Source organism: Citrus clementina, unplaced genomic scaffold (genome assembly GCF_000493195.1).
Source record: "Citrus clementina cultivar Clemenules unplaced genomic scaffold, Citrus_clementina_v1.0 scaffold_6, whole genome shotgun sequence".
Lineage (NCBI taxonomy): Eukaryota > Viridiplantae > Streptophyta > Magnoliopsida > Sapindales > Rutaceae > Citrus > Citrus x clementina.
Genome location: NW_006262139.1, coordinates 23,809,679 through 23,822,108, shown reverse-complemented (window position 1 = coordinate 23,822,108; position 12,430 = coordinate 23,809,679). Strand labels below are relative to the sequence as shown.

At 32.9% G+C, this 12,430-nt stretch overlaps 1 protein-coding gene across 1 annotated transcript; it reads right to left on the bottom strand.

The window, feature by feature from the left end:
• Positions 1–471: 471 nt before the first annotated feature.
• On the bottom strand, positions 472–3,564 carry LOC18038016 (cytochrome P450 85A). The gene is made up of 9 exons (XM_006430880.2): positions 3,130–3,564; positions 2,676–2,997; positions 2,439–2,588; positions 2,082–2,327; positions 1,901–1,987; positions 1,735–1,813; positions 1,149–1,255; positions 931–1,055; positions 472–830 (listed from the first exon to the last, which is right to left on the bottom strand). The coding sequence occupies exons 1-9, from the start codon at positions 3,318–3,320 to the stop codon at positions 740–742; spliced, it is 1,398 nt and encodes a 465-aa protein (XP_006430943.1). The 5' UTR covers positions 3,321–3,564; the 3' UTR covers positions 472–739.
• Positions 3,565–12,430: the final 8,866 nt, after the last annotated feature.

Here is a 12,430-nt window from a genome sequence, read left to right as displayed (position 1 = left end):
ATCCATATATCACCAAGTAATAGGCCAATGGCTATCATATATTTAATAAAAATATTGATTCAAGTAATAATTATGGTCTAAATAGTAACAATCTATTTAAAACAACAATTAATTTTGGATTACCATCTCGTGAATTGACCACCCTCTTTATTTTTAAAAATCTCAATTTACTCCAATTTTTGTTAAGAGGATAAGAAAAAAAAATAACTTCAACTCACCCCTTTTCCCTTATTTTTTGAATAAAAACGAAGGTAACTTAAGGTTTCTAGAGAGTGATTTCAAAATTATCAATTCATGAGCTGTAATTCCTTAAAACAACAAAAACCTGCATTGGGCTTTGTTAATGAAGCAATTTTCCAACTCTAATCCGTATACTGGGCTGGGCTTTGTTATGTAATTGTGACAGCAAACCACATGCAAAAAGCTCGCTTTTTAACAAGCACCTTCATCGAGAACAAAATTCATGAATGAATTTAATGAAGTTACAGGCATGTTGATCTTTTTTGCAAGTAGTGGGTCAAATATCAAAAACCCATTCTGCGGAACCAAAAATTGTTACAAAATATTTTCGAATTTCAACCAATAATATAGCCGCAGCAAATGGAAACACTCGACGTCATTGAATATTTTCTCTAAAATCTGTTAGAACATTATATAGTACAAAATTAAATCCTTAAATCCCTTTGATACGTCACATCCTCTTGTCTATATACATAAATAATAAGTTGGTTAATAGTGATCAGTTAGCTGCCGAAACCCTAATGTGCAATCCATTTGGTGCTTCAACTCTTGGAAACTTCATTAGCTTATCTCCCCCAACTTCCTCCCAGCTGCAAGCAATACAAATCAAAATTTTTTTATCAGCTGAGCTCAAAGAAAGCAGATTAGCAGGAGCTAAAGTGAATCAACTTTCGGTGTCATCTTTTTTACCGATATCTAGTTACAAAATAGTGAAGGAAAGTTGAAATTTCGGCTATCCCAAGTTCCTTTCCCGGACACTGCCTTGTGCCTCCTCCGAATATGAATAAATAGTTTTGATTCTCTAAACTCTTGTCCTGTATTTACCAACAAAGCTTACTTAATCACTTGGGAAAAAGCTTAATCATGAATTAACATGAGCAAGTAACAATGAATGAACAGGCACGAACCAGCCATCTCCATGGATTGAAGGCCAATGGATCGGGGTATATATACGGGTCATAGTTAATCTCTCTTGTATAAACATATATTCTCCATCCTTCTGGGATGACAAATCCTGGAAGAAAAAAAAAAAAAAAAGGAAAGCTGTGATTAACCACTACTGATTCACTGATAAACGTGGGAAGATAAAGAACAAACACAGTACAAAAACAAATTGTTGATTAATTATAATACTTGATGTAAGCATGTGTCCCACCAACTTGCCAAAACCATTGAAAGATCAAGTGGTAAAAACATTCTTTTCTTCAAAAAGCGTCAAATCTTTTCAAAAATCATTTAAACAAGACATGGGGTATCAAGGCAATGGTCCATCGAAAGATTATTGGTAGGTGTGGCATGTAAATCATGATAGGGTGAGGTGAGGTCCACTGAGGAAGATGATCTCATATCATATCCATCGATAACATACCGTATAATTTTTATTTTCTTTTTTTTTTTTAAATTGCAGCTACCCTCAAGGCAGCTTCTTGAGCATAAAAAAAACTGAAAGGAGCTGTAATCTAAAAGAAATAGTATAATATTTCTTCAGCTCACCATTGAGCTCCATTTCTTTAGTAGTTTTTCTCAAAACCCCATTAACGATTGTAGCTAATCTTGAGGTCTCAAATATCACCTGCACGTATATAAACAAGCTGAGTTATTAACTTAACCAACTTCATAACATAACATGAGCTTTTAATTTACATGCTTTAATTCTTACCGCACGAGTAAATCTCATTGATTTAAGATCATTCCATTCAATTGGATCCTCTGGCCTTCTCTTTTCTCTAATTGCCAAATGTTCTTTCTGCAAAAATAATCAACGAAATCAATCAACTCCACTCGTAAAAACACAAAACCTTAAACATTTTCAATATCACAAATGAATCTTTTAAACTTACTCGAAGCTCTTCAAGGACTTTTGGATGATCATGTAGATACTTAACCGCCATCATTGAAGTTGTCGATACCGTTTCGTAACCAGAATATAAAATAGTGATTATTTGATCAATTATCTCATCATCAGTTAGTTTATATTTGTTTTCATCCTTGTTCATTAGGCAACCAAGCATGTCTAGTTGGGTTTCTTCAGAAGCTCTTCTGTCCTCTAACAGTTTTCTCAACATTCTTAAAATATTTTTCCTTGCCTGTTACATGTAAAAAAGAGGAAAAAAGAAAAAAAAAATCACAATTATAGCATTTGCAAACAAAAATTACACGAGAAAGAGGGATGTAAAATGAAGAAATATCAATCATACTTGTAACCCTTGTCGATATTTTGTTCCAGGAAGATCTATAGGCAGTGCCAAGGTTCCCGAAACCAACTTAAAGAACTCAGGCATGAAACTTTGAGATATTAAGCCAGATTCCTTGGTAGCAATTTGCTTAAGTGAAGATAAAAGTGCCATCTACATAAAAGTAACATAAAAAATGAGGATCAAAACAGAACAAAACAGAGCAAACACTTAATCAAATTGCATGATGATTAAACAAACCTCTTTGGTTTTATCTTGTATGTTGATGATTTTGTTATCCCAATCACTTAGATGGGTTCTCATGAAAGCATCAATTTTTGGCAAGAGCTGGTCTCTGATCATAGTGGGACTAATGAGGGCAAGCAATGCTCCTCTCATGTGCTTGTGACTAGTCCCATGAACAGCTGCAATGTTGCATTTGCCTAATATATCACTCATTGATTGTGGGTAGCCAGGAACAAGCCCTTTTGCTTCATTCATTAAAATGTATCTGTTCATCTCTGGATCCATTGAAATAATTGCTGGGCATCCTAGAAAATGAGTCTTGAAAAAATTGCCATACCTGTTATTGGAGAACAAAGTTCAAAAGATTGTGTTACAGAAGTTATATCATCCATAAGGAAGCAGCTTAATCATAAGCACTTGAGGGGAAGCAGGAACCCGAGAAACAATAAGCAAACAGAAGATTAATCACCTTGCTCTTTGGTTTTTCATGAAGTTGGGGCCTTGCTTAAGAAACTCAGTGGTTTCACCAATGATTGGCCAGCCCATTGTACCAGGAGGGAGGCCTTTCTTTCTATATCTAACTTCATTCCATCTCAGCAAAGCAGTACAGGAAGTACAAAGCATCAAGACGAAACCAACAACCACCATGAAAATAGCCATTAAAGCTCCCAAGGCAAGAAGCAAACAGAGCTGAAAGCTCAACTACACACACAGATAAAGAAACTGTAATTGTTATATGGGCTTGTTCTAGTTCAGAGTTTTGCCAGAATTGTGCACATTTATAGGCATTTGAACTCCGTGCAGAGAGAGAGAGAATGGCCACATAGTTCCAAACCATGCGCCCTACTTGGAAGGGACCCTAATCTACAGGCAGCTGTAGTAAAAGCTTACTCGGAATTCTAAGTAAGCGGTGCTACGTAGAAAAAGATTTATTCGAAATCAAATAACACCCACTACGTGAATTTTAAAATAATATAATAAACTCCCACAAATATAGTGAAAAATTATACATTGTCTAAATGAATCCATATCCTATGCCACATTATGAGAAATTTGTACGATAAATCTAGAAATATTTAATATTATTCTTTGTCAAAGTCTAGTATTGTTAATTATTATCTTTAGTGGAATGTTTTGAATTTGGGATCTTAAAGATCATCACAATTTAATACATGATTGTATTAAAGATAAATCAACTACCCAACGCAGTATTAAAGGTTATTAGTAATGAATGTTTGTTTGGTAATTAAATGGGAGTATTTACAGCAAGAATTTATTGTTTAAGAAAGGAAAGAGATTGGTGTTTACAAGAAAATGATGATTTGGGTATTATTTGATTTGATTAAGTGGGGGAAAGGAGAGACTAGAGAGCTAATTTATAATTGAGTTTAAAGAAAGTGAAGGCACCCACATGCGGAGCACCCCATTGGACCCAATAGCAAAAAAGGCAAAATACATTGCCAGCCCCGGAGCTTCACATGTCTGTCAAACAAGATCTGCTAAACTCATTCATGGAATTACATAAATTCACTACAGGACGACGGTCTTGGCTTACCATGTGAATAAGTGAAGTGAGAGAGTGAGTTTTTGGTTTAACACCAAATCTAAAGTTTGAATTGAATCTTAGGCTGCCCATTTCTAGCTCTTTGGTAGCTGTGGACTGTGGTTCCTAGAAGACCATGAGACTGTTCTATTGAGCATTGACTTTTTGAACTGTTCATCTACATGGCGCAATCTTGAATAGTGTTTCACTATCTGATTAATGGTTCGCACACCAATATTCTACCTGTTAAGACTTAAATTGTATTTGATTTGCAATTTTATACCACCAATCTTTGCATCTTACAATTTTTTTTTTTTTCAATAAAATATGTGATAGTGATATAACGAAGCCAGTACAGACATTATTAACGCGTAAATCATCACATCTCAAATCCGCAAATTTGTTGCACACCCTTGCTAAAAGAATGAGATAAAGGGAATTTGTTTTTTTTTTTCTCCTTGCTAATTAATTTCAAAAGGGGTACAATGATTAATTGGTGGAGCTTTGTAGGCGAATGAGATAAAACACTTAGTTTCCCACAAATCACATCAATTGACTTAACAAGATTTGAGGATTTGTAGCTTTGCTATTGGCATGCTTTGTCAGCTGCTTATGATAAAACATTTTATCTTTTTGCCACTCTGATTAAGGGAGGATAAAAAATTGCCATAACACAGCAAGATCTCCACCGCCCTTCACCAAAAATATTTGCTTTATATCCCGAAATTTGCGGGCCATATACGGGATGGATCAGTAAACTGGATTGTTGCTTTTTGAAATTTTTCTATATTTGAACATGGATTCAATCACGTTGTTATTCTAAACTGGCGGCTTAGGCTATAAAGAAACTAGATTTTGATTTGTTACTGATATTTAATTAGTAAAAGGCAAACAAGTAAGTAGTTGTAAATTATAATTTTACTGTGTATATCAGTCTCAATGTCAGATTGGTCAAAACTGACCGGATTTACTTTTAAACATTAAAAAAAAAAAAAAATCTTTCCTCATTAAAAATACTGGAGATCTTGGAACCATTGCAATTTTTTTTATTAATTATACCAAATCAACTTTTCTATAAATTATAACACAAAACTTTGTATCTTAAATAAGAAACAGTATACCATGAGATTTACGGATAAAATAAAGACATAATAGGCTTCAAGAAGGAGGATCAAAATTCAAAATGACATATTTACTATTTTTGGTTCAAATATAGAAAAATTTGTATCCATGTTCAAATATTATTTCCCATATTGAATTTTTGAGTGCTTTATTATTTAGAAGCCATTAATAGTTCTTTAAAGATGAAACTACAACTATATTGGCATGTGTGCAAACGATGGTCCTAAGATGGTCCTTGGATATTTAAAATCAAACCAGTAAAGCAAACAAATACAAGTTAATGCAATCTGCTCTCTGGTACATTAAAGATCCAACGTGGTGGTAACATACAAATTAAATGAGCTAGGTTTAATTATGTGTTCTACAAGCTCTAACATTATTATTGTCATTCCATTAAAACGGGAAATTAGATGAAAATAGCATAGGGTACAAATGGAGAAATTTTGTTTATATTCGTGAATAGGTAAAGTAAACCATTCATCATCAAAATTATCAATTATAAAAATTGGACCACACTATGCCCAACTGAACTATGCAACCCAATTCCTAACTAACCTAGCTAATAAACATTTATATTTCACTTGTTTTGGACCATTCATCCAATTGACCACTTTCTTTTTCAGTAATATTAAAAATTGATGTCAATATGTCATCCCGTATGATGAAAATTTTAATATCCTTTTTTGTTGGGAGATATTAATTGTATGTCACAATTCAATTTTATTCTTTTTCTAAATAACCTTGAATTAAAATAGACCCAAAAAAATTGAACACTAAATATGTATGTAAATGGGATAGTTTAAGAACTATACACAAACAATAAAAAAATACGCGTGCTCTTAACATTTACATTGAAAATTTTAGTCTCTTTCTTCTGTTCATACAATCATTTAATAAAATTTTGTCACGTAATTTATATGCTTTTGAAATATAATATGATAATATATGGATGTACTATGTATTGCCACAAGAATGATCGTCATGATGAATGGTCACAAAACTTGTGTCCTCGGTTGTGGGGTTATATTGCATCAAACATGCAAATTGCTCGTATCTTTTGGGCATCTCCGTACAGTAGGTGTACACGCTCACCCATCGATGGGTCTAATCAACATGCTTAATGGCTTGCTCACATTGGTTGTACTCATTCATTCATTCATTCATTCATTCATTCATATAACCATTGCCCTCAATCCCATGGTTTCAATCGGTCGATCAATTTGCTATTGACTTTTGTTGAATTTGATACCTTGTCTTGATGTGGCACTAAAGTTGGATTGGATGGTGACTTGAAGTAAAGTGTGGATCCATGGGGAGATCCTTAGAAAGGGATTTGACACTAAAGATGCAATTCCCTTTTCTCAGACCATCAAAAGTTCCAAAAAGGTTTAATTTTTTTTAACACTAATATATATTTATTTATATATTATAGGAAATTAGATCTTAAGTTAGCTCTATAAATATTGTAGAATATCAATTTTCTAATACAAATATCCGAAGGTTTTGAATCATAGAAATATGTAAGGCACTTGAATTGGTTGAGATGTTAAATTCGAGTGCATTTCAATATATTTTTAAAGTAAATGAATATTACAATTAAAAAATATATATGGTGTTTACATTTAAGAATACTTGTTCGAACGAATGTCAATGATTAATGGGGTTAACTCATTAAATTTGCAAAGTTGCGAGATGGACTTGCAATGGAAATATAGACATATGAATTGGCAATTTGGAATTGGTGTCTCGTTGGATACACAAGCATATGACAAATGGCAAAATAAGCACCTATTAGTCTTTCAATATTATTTGTCAAGTAATCTTACAAAAATATTGATTTAACACGACATACCTATAGAAACAATTATTTGGAACAAGTAGTGCCGACACGGTAAGCTGTTTCTATGACAACTCATCCAATGACATGGAAGAGGATGACATTGATCATTTTATAAAACAATATATAAAATAGATTATAAACATGAAGAAAGGGGATGAAAAGGAAGATGGAAGATAGAGATCTATAAAGATGTAACATTCAATAATTTAAGTTTAGGGGCCATCGCATCATTTGGCATAAGAGAGAGGGAATGTCTACTGTCTACTCACATAGCAGCGAAATTTAAGTTAACACCCTTTTGCTTTATTATTTTCATTTTTCATTCGTCCACTCAATCAATTCGATATTAATATCATAAATTTATTTATTATTTGTTTAATTTATTATGTGATAAAGTTGTGATGTACAATTAAAACGTCTAGGTTGCACGAGGGCCTCCTTTTTGTAGTTTTGTGCTTTTTCTGCTACGATTTTGGTGCCTCTCACTCTTCTTCCTCACCATTATTTCCTTCTAATTATTGACACCTCTGTTTCTCTCTCTTTATGCACACGTGTGGTTCATGCACGCGTGACTATGAAATTAGGTTGATTTGAATTTGTATGAATGTTCAGATAATCTTGGATTTGTATAATTTTTTATGAAAACGATGGGTGTACATAGTTGTAAAGACAAGGATTTTGTTGTTAAATATCGGAGAAAATCATTTAACATAAAAAAAAAAAGAGTTCATAATAAGTGACGATTCGATGCTCATGTTTATCTAAAGAATTTATTTCTCTTCATTATTGTTAGATAGTCATTATTTTAATTTTCATCATAACTAAAATAACATGTTACTTCTTTTGCTTAGAATTATAAATTCTCATTATCAAGGATTAGTTAACGACAACATCACGAAAAAGACTTTTTAAATGAGATTTTAGTATTTATGTAAAGAGTTATATCAATAAAAAATAATTTTAAAAAATCTCTTCAAATTAGTTTTTTAAAATAAAATTGTTCTTCTTTCATTAAAAAATCTATTGATGATGTCATAGGCTGTCTTGAGATTAGCAATCTGAGTTGCCCATTGCCAACTTCAAAAAGGAAAACAAATGAGAAAAGAAAAATGGAAATTTGTAAATGACGTGTGTGCAGAGCAGAATCAGAACTACAGAGAAGTGCGAAGAAAGAGGAGATTAAAGAATGTCAGATGATTTGTCCGATTGTGTATGTCTCCATGCACACCCATCTTTATCCCCATAATAATCATCACCATTTTTGTGTGCACGTGTGGGTTCCTCATGTACACGTGCATCTGTTTTTATTCACTGAAATTGATTGACTTGTCGTCTCTTTGGCCTCTTTCCAATTGCTTTGATATTTCTCACCTCCCCTAATCTTTGTCTCTTTGTTAACTGTCACCTCCATTCTTTGGTCCCATGCTCTCTCTCTCTCTCTCTCTCTCTCTCTCTCTATAACCCTAAAAGAAGAGAGAAATTAAAAATTCGCATTCACTCTCATTCACTTCTTGCACACCCTTTTTATAGTTTTTGTGGACAGTTTGGCTACGGAATATGTTGTAGGGTTTTTGTAGTTATCTAAGACAACTTAGATTAGTCCAACTACGATAAGATATGATTTGTTCTTTCTATATCATCAATGGGATAAGAGCTTTTAAAATGGAACAAGAGTTAAGTCTCAAAATCAAATTCCTATTTATATTGACACTAATCATATCATAATTGGCTCGTGTTTTTAACATTATGCTTGATTAGTCTCCTATATTATCAGTAGCTAGTAGTCATGATGTGAAGGATTGCAGCCAGGATTGAATTTAATGAGTGAACTTTAGTTTGTCATATCTTCGGCAACAGGATTGGATCAAGCCTCAAGGGTGATGCTTAGGTTCAATTGTTACAAATAAATATGTTTGTTTGATTAAATCAAGGTGATGCATGCATTTTTATTCAAGGCTTACGTTCAATCATCATCATCTCTTAGGTCATAATTTTGATTTGTTTTGTTAGTTATTGTGACTATACATACATTCATACATATATATATATATATATATAGACACACACACACACATACCTGGATCATATGCACCTGTAAAGCTAATTAAAAAAGCTAGATTAAATTAATAATTTGAACCCACAACAAAAGCTTGACTTTTGATCGGCTCAATGAAGATTACTTATTGAGTCTGTCACTTCGCTTGGCTCCGTAAAATGCAAGCCTTGGTCAAACTATTGGTTCGCTTATCGAGATGAAAAGAACTCGATCATTTGAAAGAGAGTTGTTATTTCATAACTCTGTGTCAATTGCATTGTTAAATATTTCGCACTTCGAAAGAACCCACAGAACAGAAATACCACTTTATTTAATCATTTTGTTTTTTGTTGTTTTGAATAGGAAAGTGAGTTAATACTTGGTATATTCAATTCAAATTTTTGTACCAAATACGACGGTGAAGGTCACGTGTGCTGCTTGCACAGAATTGGACTTAATAGTTATTGCTCTGGCTCAAATTTACTTCTTAACAACTTTTCCAACCATATTTACCAGCTATTAATTGATGTTAATATAGAATAATAGAAGTTAATGTTTCTGACTCTTTTTCCCTTACAAAGATGGTTTGGCTATGTTAGGGAATGGTATTAATTGTTGTGAAATCCATACAGCTGTTGTTAACATTATGTTTTCAAATTTTGTAGATTTTTGTTACAAAATAGACTCTTTTTTTTTTGGGTTACAAGATGGCTTGAATTCGTTAGTGCGGACTCGTTTTGAGTTGTAAACTATGTGTTACGGAATTTCGATTCCAGTATTGAAGCTCCTCTACTCCAAGATGTCGTCAAAGTCTCTCCATCTCATAATCCAAAAATCTAGCAATTGGAATAAATTAAGATAACGTAAAATAGCCAGAAGAAAGATTGACATGCAAATATGAATATTATTCTAATCATTAAGATTGAGACTATCAACAGAAAATTAAACAACGGTGTTCGCATTTGCCCCAAGTGTGTGCTTCCAACCACCATTTTGCAAAAGATTCTTAGCTTTTTAGAAGATGGCTCCACTCCCCATGTGTTAAAAGGTCCCCCCATTCAATTGCAATTTGTTTGATGATGGTTGATGCTTAAGTGCTTGTCTCTGCTGTTGTTTCTTCATTTCTCATTGATCTTAATATTCTTTCTATCAAAATTCTTTTTCCACTTCTTTTTCAGTTAAGCCCACATTAGGTAACCTTATGTTATAAAGTTGATACCAAAACCATGTGATCCCAGTGCTTGTTTGGCCACAATGAGGATGAAATTTAGCACTAGTGGGGTTGCAATGAAGCTGGTTTTGTATTTATATTTCCTTTTTGTTGCAGCAAAGCAACAATGGGAAAAAAACTTGCCAATGTTGCATGTTACCCCCTCGTGGGTTAAGTTTATCGTATCGTAATCGATCGTCCTTGGTACGATAAAGACAATTGACAAGAACCAAACAGTTTGTGAGCCCAACCATGCATCCATGGAATATTTTCGTATAAAAATTGTAAGGGTTAGTGTCACTGTCTTTCTTAACATTTGTCTTCAATATAATCGTTGGATCTGTACCCATCACTATCAGCTTAATTTATTGAATCAAATAGTTTCTCTTACTTAATATGAGAGCAAATTAAATGTCTTAATGATTTAGTTTATGTTTCACTTAAGAGAACTTATATTAGATTCTTACTTATTAGTTTAAACTTTTTAACAGTTTTTTTAACTCTTTTAATTTTCTCGTAGAAAGATATATAAGAGTAGATGAATTTATGAACACCTTTGTCTTATAAGCTAATATTTAAGGATAAGTTTTATCATTAGTTAACAATAACAACAGTGGAGCAGGCACCATATTAAATCGTCAAGTGTGGAATCAAATTCACCGTGGTGATAAGTAAATGATTAGTATCAATGCGGCCTCAAGCAAACTTTTCATTGTTAATTTTTGAAGCACTACCACTTCTTCATATATATATATATATATATATCCACTTCAATAGATGTCGATTCTCATCATGGCCTCGAAAAAAAAAGATCAAAGCTTTGACACCTAATTTCCATGTATTAACAATTTGTGTTGAAGACAAATTCCAACACATGCATGTAGTCAAACAACAAAGATTTTGTGATTATACATACGTTGAAATCATAGTCATAATTAATAGGCTTGCACGAGGGTACCTAATTTCTCTCTTATTTGAGTAATTTTATAATATTTGTTTCATACACCAATAACATGAAGCCCATTATTCTCGCACGAAGAGACATTGAAGCATGTTGCTAGTGAAAGCAAAAATTAGGTCAATCATTTAGATCTCATATGATCACACCATATTATTATTATTTTAATGATGTTCATATTATAACAATTATTACATGGATTTTAATTGTTATGATCTTAAGTTCCTAGCATGTGTTAGATACCTCCTAACCTACTCACTCACATGCTGCACACCAATTTCAAATCCCTAATCAATCTAATAAAAGTTGTTAGTCTTATAAAACTTGATGATAAAGTCTCATATTATCCGGATTGAATTCGATTGTGTTAGCTACTTTAGCTGGAACGCTATCTAATACTATGTTCCTTGTTAGTGCTTTAACTAATTCTAAAATGAAAAGTACTTTTATTCATAAGATATAGATTTTTTGAGTAATAAGTAAAAAAGAGCCATGCACAGTGCAAATGCGATATTATTTTACAACAAATTAAACAAAAGTAATGTAACACTGTTTCACAGCAATGGAGCAACTCAGACACAATTTTGCAGCAATATGAAGCAATGGAGAGCATCATTTTAATTAATAAAATTCAAACGTCCGCGTTTAAAAAGTTTTTAATCGATTGCATTTCTCAGAAGTTATTTTATGAGTAACAACAGTGCCCTAATCCGGCACATTCCGTTTTATCAAATTTGTAAAGTAACGTGAATCACGCCTTTTATAAGGGCGGCAGTGATGATCAATTTGTCACCTTTTGCATGTGTGTTCTCCCTCAAAATTGTAGTCAATCAGCAAATCATATCAAAACATTCAAACTTCTGTCTGTCACATGAATGAACTAGCCTTTCAAATTTAAGATTTGAAAGACATATTGTGAAGAATTTTGACCCCAAAAGCACTTCTAGTCAACCCGATACAGTATAAGGAATCAACCAAATCTCTCACATAGCTTCCAAGCTAAAGAGTACTGTGTCCACAGTTGCCGTCCACAGTTGCCCATCTTTTCATTACAACTTTAGA